Source organism: Entelurus aequoreus, linkage group LG05 (assembly GCF_033978785.1).
Source record: "Entelurus aequoreus isolate RoL-2023_Sb linkage group LG05, RoL_Eaeq_v1.1, whole genome shotgun sequence".
Lineage (NCBI taxonomy): Eukaryota > Metazoa > Chordata > Actinopteri > Syngnathiformes > Syngnathidae > Entelurus > Entelurus aequoreus.
The window spans coordinates 44,694,381-44,703,475 of NC_084735.1; the positions used below are offsets into that span (position 1 = coordinate 44,694,381).

General features: G+C 40.0%; 1 protein-coding gene across 2 annotated transcripts; it reads left to right on the forward strand.

Moving 5' to 3' along the window:
• The first annotated feature begins 399 nt into the window (after positions 1-399).
• Positions 400-8,638, forward strand: LOC133650670 (ester hydrolase C11orf54 homolog). 2 transcript variants are annotated; one of them, XM_062048190.1, is made up of 9 exons: positions 400-509; positions 867-1,012; positions 1,085-1,183; positions 4,034-4,107; positions 4,186-4,287; positions 7,007-7,183; positions 7,304-7,453; positions 7,529-7,645; positions 7,985-8,638. In XM_062048190.1, the coding sequence occupies exons 2-9, from the start codon at positions 946-948 to the stop codon at positions 8,156-8,158; spliced, it is 960 nt and encodes a 319-aa protein (XP_061904174.1). In that variant the 5' UTR covers positions 400-509; positions 867-945; the 3' UTR covers positions 8,159-8,638. The 2 variants fall into 2 exon arrangements, with proteins under 2 accessions (XP_061904174.1, XP_061904175.1); XM_062048191.1 differs by having other exon boundaries at positions 431-509; positions 798-1,012.
• The last annotated feature ends 457 nt before the right edge of the window (positions 8,639-9,095 follow it).

The following is a 9,095-nucleotide window of genomic DNA, read 5'->3' on the forward strand; positions in this document are numbered from 1 at the left end:
CAAGCGTTAAATGAAAAAATAATAATTTCTGACTTATTTCTAACATTTTTTTGACTGAGACCCTTCCAGGTACCGGGGACCAAACTTGAGGAAAGCCATAAAGGTTAAAAAAAAACAACTATATATTGTATTGGTTTTAAAAAAGGAAAAATATAAAAATGGCCCCCGCATGCTTTGATTTTTCAGTCTGTGGCCCTGAGTGGACACCCCTATGTCGAAATGAAAAAGGCTGTATAAAATGCACATAAATGTCAACACGGACAATGTTTATTTATATTTATAATATACATTAAAACATGACAAAAGTTGCCCCTATTTTTTTAATATACTTGAGGTCATTTCCTATCAGTACTCATAAGGTCTATTTTTCCACACTATATTGTAATGTTGGTTTTTGCCAGCAGAAAGCGCTGTTTTTCCCGCAGCAGTCGCTGAAGCCGAGGTAGAAGAAGTAGTCAGTAGGTGATGAGAAAGTGGACGAGCCCCAGACGTCTGTTTCTGTGTTGCAGGTAGACGAAACGTCCATCAATATATGTGTAATATATGTTCGTATTCAGGGATTTATGTATGTATATGTTAGTGTTTGTGTCTTTTTAATTTGTGTACATGGACATCGCCCATACGCGCCCTCACGTGACGACGTGACCCATTACAAAGTCCTAATTTTGTGTGTGTTTATTTCCTTAATACACTTACTTTACGCCACACTGAACAGTTTATATTGTGACAAACTAATTATATCAACGATACATTTATTGGGCGACTTGTGGTTCAAATGTAAGCCATAACTTGTGTAGGCAACGAAGCACTGACGAGACTGGGAACTCTCCTAACCTTGTTTACTCCTGGACTGTATACACACGCAGAGGACCATTGGAGGCGCATATTTGTGCACTTTTCCTGCCTTGCAGCCAAACTTGCACTTTGGTACAGTAAAGCACAGTCATGTCAGCTATTAGCAAAACTGAAAAGGTTCAGCTGCACGTCCCTGACCTGGAGGAACTAACTACTGGTAAGAACATCATTTGTAACGCATACTACTACAAGAGGCGTTGATCATGTGAGAGTGACACATGTTTTGCAGTGTTAAAAAAAGGACTGGAAGATAACTTTGCAGAAGTTACAGTGAGTGTTGTGGAATGTCCCGACCTTACCAAGGAGCCCTTCTACTTTCCTGTTAAAGGTAACGAATGCTGTACTGGGAAATATTACGTCTTAAATATTTAAGAGGGATTATCTTGGGTCTGGTGCGTTTTGTAGCCTGGCTAACTTCCTAGTTTTATAATACAAAATGCAAATGCATTTCCAATATTATACAGTTTGCCAAACACAGATGACTAACCAGAAGACAGTAAACACCAAACAAGAAAAAAATAAGATAAATAGAAAAATGTTTTAAATGAAATAAGAGAAAGCAAAGAAAATGACAATTAGTAAGCACAATAATGCATGGGTTTGAAGCCTGGTGAATTGCTTGGATTTTAATCACGTCACGACCGGTTCATTGAATATGCTTGGTGGTCAAGCAATGTCTGTTAAGTTAAGTTAAAGTACCAATGATTGTCACACACACACTAGGTGTGGTGAAATTTGTCCTCTGCATTTGACCCATCCCCTTGATCACCCCCCTGGGAGGTGAGGGGAGCAGTGGGCAGCAGCAGTGGCCGTGCCCGGGAATCATTTTTGTTGATTTAACCCCCAATTCCAACCCTTGATGCTGCGTGCCAAGCAGGGAGGTAATTGTTCCCATTTTTATAGTCTTTGGTGTGACTCGGCCGGGGTTTGAACTCACAACCTACCGATCTGGTCTCAATGGGTCGAAGAAAAATGCCCCATGCTTGCGTTGTTTTCGGCTGTACACACTGTTCAAATTGCGAAAGCGATAAAGGTTTCTTCAGAGTTCCTCAAGGGGTAATGAAAAAGAGCCTACGATTTTACGAAAGACAACGACAAAAGCGGCACAAACTCCAGTCCAAGGGAGCAGAGTCGAAGAACACACACATTTGCAGTGACCAATTCATTGAATGTTTGTTTGATACATTTTTAATATACTTTACTTGTTTAGTATTTGCCATTGAAGTATTATTTTGATATTATTAGAATTTTACTTTTTAACAAACAGAAACCAGAAAGTCAGAGTCAATGTTACTTTGTCAGGTTAGGTGTCTTCCCTCCTTGCTTATTTTGTACACAAATGTGTGATAACATATGATATGATAGATGGTTCAGTAATTGTTAGTTTGTTAATTGGATATGCAGCCATGTTGTGGCAGTTGTTGGGTGTTTACATGGACGTGTCCTCGCGAGACGCAAAGTTAAATCATGAAATGTGACCGTAACCAAACAAAAGCGATGCATGATTTATTAGTCTTGTTACCAATTTCCTTGACCCAGCCACACACAAAGAAGTTGTAGGCCTCCCATGTTTTTCCAAGTTTGTATCTGTTTCGTCCTGTAGAATGATGTCGTAGCTCAAGATAGTTCGATGTATCTGGGAACTCCACTGATGGATAAACCTTGATATCACTGGAAATTTTTTTTTTTTTTGGATAAAGTATAGGGACCTATTCTATTGCATAGTTGGATTATTCTGCTTGTATCTGCTTTTGCAGGAAGATCTAGGCCCCTTGCATACTCAGATAGTTCGCTCGCTGCTTGCTGCACAACATAACCAACTTGGCTTGTTAGACCACCACTGGTTTTCCCCTTCAGGAAGAAGTCACGTGACGTAATACAAGCAATACTCTTGCGTCCCGTAACTTGTGTAAACACTGGAATATACTCTCGCGTCGCAATGGTGTACTGTTTGATTTATAGTTCTTCCGTGGTGGGTGGTGCCAAACTTGTAATTCTCTTCCAAAACACTAAGGGGCAGTGTCTTCAGAAGGAACAACTGCAGACTAGATACTGTGTATTTCCTTCCTGTGAAGAGTGACTACCACTGAACCACAACATGGACATCTATGTATACACTGGAACTAATCGTTCACAATCATCAGGTTACTTTTAATGGACATTTTACTTATAAACCTTTGTGAAGATGGACTGTGCAAATTCTGAACAAGTAGTGGCAGAGGACGTGATTATTTGCAACAATATTTGTCCGTTGGGACATGTCATTGTTAATAAACAAAACTGTTAAAACTATTGTAAGTTAACGACATGCTGGTGTTAATGTGTACGGTCATGTTCAGAGTTTACAAATGTTTGTAAATATACAGTGCCTGAAAGATTATTGACGTTGAATGAGAAATGTTGTGTGTGAGAAAAAGACGTATGTGCATGAGAAAGAATATGTGTCGTAACATCAAAATACATTAGCGTAGTAGACCTAAATATTCATTAAAAAAAAAGTCAGTGGTTTTATTCAACAACTATATTTAATATGTATGGCCACAGTAATACGACACACACTTTGAACAGTAACACAGTGTTTGAATATATAATTAAGCGTACCTCAAGTCTATAAATAGAGCCCGCGTACCACAGTTTGAGAATCTCTGGGTTATTGTATGGGCTGCAGATTTGAATTTCCTTTTAATTTGTTTTGTGTTAAATTGTATTAAAAGTATTGTCTCAGTTTGTGATCGTAACAAAGTGGGCTTGGTTTATTTTGTGACCATTTGATTTAGTTTTTTTTCCAACTGGAAAATCAATAAACAATAAATATCACATGTAAACATAATATTGCAAATGATACAAAATAATAGAGGCGTACAGTGTATGAAACTTTAATGATCATTTCTGAAATGTTCATTAATTGATATTATAATATGTATACATTACTAGATAAATACATGCCATTTGATTTTAGGTATGTGGTATTTGGCAATTGCCTGATAGCCGGTTGGACTTTGCTGCGAGTTTTGCTCTTGTTGGCCACCGTGAAATTATTAACCTAAAATATGTTCTTGTAAACTTCTGTAGGCAAAAGTATAAATGACAAGTTGGAAAATCAAGAATTCCCATAAATCCATATGTTGCATGTCAGTTTGCAGGCCTGTGTTATTTTGCCATATTCTTCATCTTTGAGGTTTGTGTGGAAGTCCTCGGGTCACGGATGTGGGAGGAGTACCCTACCTGGTACCTGTGGTTCAAAGGCATAAGGTCATTTTTGCAACACGTCACTTTGAGAGCAGTATAATGTTGATATTATCATGATGTTATATCTTATCCTCTTTGAAGGAGTATGACTTGAATGCAATATCAAAGGAGGTGGATCTACCAGGAGCGTTCTTTCTTGGGGCAGGAGCTGTTCCTTCCAGAGTCGTGGGAATGAACGCAGAGGTATGCCTTTCTACCTAACTAATATTAACCTGTCAAAAGACTCATATACTGTAGGTAATCCTTTTTCAGAAAAGTATATCTATAAATGTTGCAAAATATAGGCATCAGTCATGACCCTAATAGTGTTACAGATCAGGAGCCTTCAACCTTTTCCAGGTCAAGGACCCTCAAACTGATGGAGTGAATAAGCAGGGACCACTACTTATACACTGTAACTTAGTACAGCGGAACCTCAATTTACAAACCCCTCTCTATGCAAACTTTTCGATTAAGGAACTTTCAGATCAAACCAAATATGCCTCCGTGTGCGAACCATGTCTCTGTGGACGAACGCTTCATTCAGGCACCTGCTGGCAAGAGAGCAGGGCAAAACATTGTTGCGGAGGCGGAGCCATCCACTTGACTTGCTGCACGTCTCAACACACCAGCATTTTGACTATTTTAATCCATTTTGCTAACTCTGTAAGAGTCCCAAAAACTCAACAGACCAGCGTGGAAAGAAGGAGGGAATCGCTCTGAATTAAAAAAAGAAAAAAGACTATTTGCAAGGAGTACATTAAAGGCCTACTGAAATGAATTGTTTTTATTTAAACGGGGATAGCAGATCTATTCTATATGTCATACTTGATCATTTCGCGATATTGCCATATTTTTGCTGAAAGGATTTAGTAGAGAAAAACGACGATAAAGATCGCAACTTTTGGTATCTTGACAAAAAAAAGCCTTGCCCCTACCGGAAGTAGCGTGACGTAGTCAGTTGAACATTTCCGCAAAGTTCCCTATTGTTTACAGTGATTGCGGCCAGAAGTGAGAGCGATTCGGACCGAGAAAGCGACGGTTTCCCTATTAATTTGAGCGAGGATGAAAGATTTGTGGATGAGGAAAGTGCAAGTGAAGGACTAGTGGGGAGTGGAAGCGATTCAGATAGGGAAGATGCTGTGAGAGGCGGGTGGGACCTGATATTCAGCTGGGAATGACTACAACAGTAAATAAACACAAGACATATATATACTCTATTAGCCACAACACAACCAGGCTTATATTTAGTATGCCACAAATTAATCCCGCATAACAAACACCTGCGTGTTTGTTATGCTAGCTCCTAGCTCCCGTCCATATAACCCGCCAATACAATTCAAAAACACCTGCACAACACACACAATCACTCAGCCCAAAGGACCGTTCACCTAACCCAAGGTTCATAAAGCTTAAATATTTACCCAAAGTTACGTACGTGACACGCACGTACAGGCAAGCGATCAAATGTTTGGAAGCGCAGCTGCATACTCACGGTAGCACGCCTGTGTCTGTGTATCCAAATCAAAGTAATCCTGGTAAGAGTCTGTGTTGTCCCAGTTCTCTACAGGCGACTGTGTATCGAAGTCAAAGTCCTCCTGGTAAGAGTCTCTGTTGTCCGAGTTCTTCGATCTTGACTGCATCTTTTGGGATGGTAAACAATGAAACACTGGCTGTGTTGTGTTGTGTTGCTGACTTCCCTCGCAAAATACTCCGCTTCGCACCGACAACTTTCTTCTTTGCTTGCTAAGCTTCTTTCTCCATAATGCAATGAACAAATTGCAACAGATTCGCCAACACAGATGTCCAGAATACTGTGGAATAATGAGAAATGAAAACTGACGACTTTAAACTGGCCGCGGTGCTGGACTAAAATGTCCTGTCTAACTCGTGACGTCACATCCGCAGCGTCATCATACCAAGACGTTTTCAGCAGATATTTCGCGGGAAATTTAAAATTGCACTTTAGTAAACTAACCCGGCCGTATTGGCATGTGTTGCAATGTTAAGATTTCATCATTGATATATAAACTATCCGACTGCGTGGTCGGTAGTAGTGGGTTTCAGTAGGCCTTTAATGGTTACTCACAAGCATGACCACAGCACAGTAGGTAACCACATCAAGTTTAAATTTTGAGTCGGTCTTTTCTGGGAAAAGATGCCTGAACAGTATTATATCACAGCGGAGGGGAAGACACTATCTCTTCTCTCGTTCCAGCACGGCCCCTCGATCTTGCAAAGCACAAACACGCAGACACGGCTTCCCTTTCCCCCCTCTCCCGTTCTTTCTCCTTTTGTCTGCTTCTTTCTCATCAGTTCTGTGCCGTTGTGAATGTGGGTGCATTTTACTGTTGTAGCAGTATGGTTGTTAAAGTTAACGATTTTCTAAACTTTGTTTGTGAGAGGACACCAGAGTGACTTCTGTGTGTGTGCATTTTGGCAGAGCAGCTTGTTGTTGTTGATTTAACTTTTTTATTACATCGAAAGTTTATGCATCACCTCTTTGTTAAGTTTGTTTGATATACAGTGCGGTATAACACTTTATATTGTGTTCTAAGTGTACAAACCTTTACTAAAATAGGAACTTTTGTCAAGACCCGAACCCATTATTCATGTTTACATTGTTTCTTATGAGGAACTCGGATCCACTATACACACTTTTCAATTTACGGACCATGTTCAAAAACCAATTAAATTTGAAAATTGAGGTTTTACTGAAGTATTATGTAACGCTTTCTTCAATGACAATGTTATAGATCACACACATGGCATTCATGTACAAAACAAAACAGCACCAACGTATAACCATTAATATTGAAATAGCAAAGATCAATTTACTTAAAATTCGTTTTTCACACCATCACTTCCTGCTTAACACACTTTTCAAATTTAAACGGTGTTGAGATAATTAATATTTCCACAGCTGATACCTCTAGTTCTAACTGAAGCAGAAGGAAGGCCTGCAGTGAACAGCAGCTACTTCTCCTCCATCAATCCAGCAGATGGTCAGTGTCTGCAAGAAAGATACAGCGACAAATTCTCAGACTGTAACTTTGCTCTGCTCGGGAATTTTTACGCTTGTGAGGGGAAGCCGGGAAAGGTAATGAAACTTTTTACAGCTCATTAAAAAAAACGGATGCTTCATCAGTATTGTCGGTTTGGTTAAACATGAGCTCACTTACTAGAGCAAACTGACAAGGCTGCCTCTCCTCTCCCTCAGGTCATTAAGGTACATGCCAAGAAGAGAACCGGAGACTACAGCATAGTGACGGCCTTGAGAAAGACTCTGGAAGTGGAGTACCCTGATAAAAGCCTTGCCCTGGGGGGCACCTTCATCATCCAGAAGGGGAAAGCCAACATCCACATCATGGTGAATATTAGATGTCAGAAAGCATGACGCAACAACTGTAAATATATAGGTGTAGTAATGATGTCATGTTGATAGCCCAGAGAGTTCTCCGGCTGTCCACTGGTCACCGATGAAGCGGTCAACAACTGGCTGAAGCACTTTGAGGTGAACGCCCCCCTCATCTGCCAGTCTGTGCTTGTATCCAAGGACCCTGTGAGTAAGCATTAATAACATTGACTAACACAGCTTTTCTAGACTCAGTGCTTTACAGTGAGAAGTTTGAGAACTCATCATTCATTCGCGCCATGTTCAGATGTTGTTTTTTCATCGTAATGATATTGCATAATCCGAGGTGGTGTAGTGGTACACGTTTCTGCCTTATGTGGCAGAGGGCATAGGTTTGATTCCTGACCAGTATCAGGAAAGACTCCCAGCAAGACTCCTAAACCAAAACTTTTCATACGGATATCCCGCCTAGAATGATGAATGAAAATGAACAAAGCTAGTTTGTTTTAAACTGGTGTTGCTGTATATTTTGTGCTTTGTATGAAGGGACTGGACCTACGTGTGGAGCACACACACTGCTTCAGCCACCATGGAGAAGGTGGCCACTACTACATCGACACCACACCTGACAGTGTGGAGTACCTGGGCTACTTCATGCCTGCGGAGTCTATTTACCGCATCGACAGACCTAAAGAGACACATACAGTGGGAAGAGATTAAAAACAAAAACTGAAACTCAACTACTACTTACAGTGCTATTCAATCACACAATTACAAAAGTATAGCACCACACAAATAGCAGTTTTTGTAAAACTCATCATTTTGACTTTACATATTGAAAATAATTACAGATATTGAATAAAGATGTATTTTCTCATTCCTGCCAAAATAGAATGATTAATGACAATTATACCAATCAATTTGTCTAAATCCCATATCGTCTAGCAGTTAAGCTTCCTGGCATTAACCCAGGGGGCCTGGGTTTCACTCTACATGTACAGGAACTATTTTTTTTGTTCATTTCTCTTGGAGATGTATAAAGCATTCATCTGTCTAAACAAGAAAGTCAATATTGCGCAATATTGTGTACATAGACAATATTTAACCAAACTTGTGTAAATAAACCTTTGTACTCAGCAAAAAACTTGAATAAAAACAAATTTTCTAGAATAGGAATTCAATGAAAATAAACTGGTCTGCCTCAAACTGTTTTCTCTTTTTGTCAAGTATTGTCTATTTTATGATTATTTAGTAAATAAATTGTCTTAATGTGTCTAAAACATATTTCCAGTCAATGACTATGATGATATTGTAGTCTTCACCCCGAAGATCAGCATGAGAAGAATGCAATGTAGACCATGGGTGTCAAACTCTGGCCTGCGGGCCAAATTTGGCCCGCCGTGTAATTTCACTTGGCCCTTGGCGATATCAAATTAACACTAAAGCTGGCCCGCCGATCCTCCCGGGAGTCTTCCAAACGCCAGCCAGCCCAACGAGTGCTGGCCCAGTCACCTAACATTTGCGGCTTCTGCACGCACACACATTAGAATGCAACGCATACTACATCAACAGCGATACAGGTTACACTGAGGGTAGCCGAATAAAAAACTTTAACACTGTTAGAAATATACGCCACACTGTGAATCCACACCAAACC

Excerpts from the sequence above, each read along its gene's own strand:
- LOC133650670 (XM_062048190.1), top strand. The coding sequence starts at position 946 with ATGTCAGCTATTAGCAAAACTGAAAAGGTTCAGCTGCACGTCCCTGAC. Across the intron at positions 1,013-1,084 it reads CCTGGAGGAACTAACTACTG|TGTTAAAAAAAGGACTGGAA; the intron begins GTAAGAACATCA and ends CATGTTTTGCAG. Across the intron at positions 4,108-4,185 it reads CTGTGGTTCAAAGGCATAAG|GAGTATGACTTGAATGCAAT; the intron begins GTCATTTTTGCA and ends TCCTCTTTGAAG.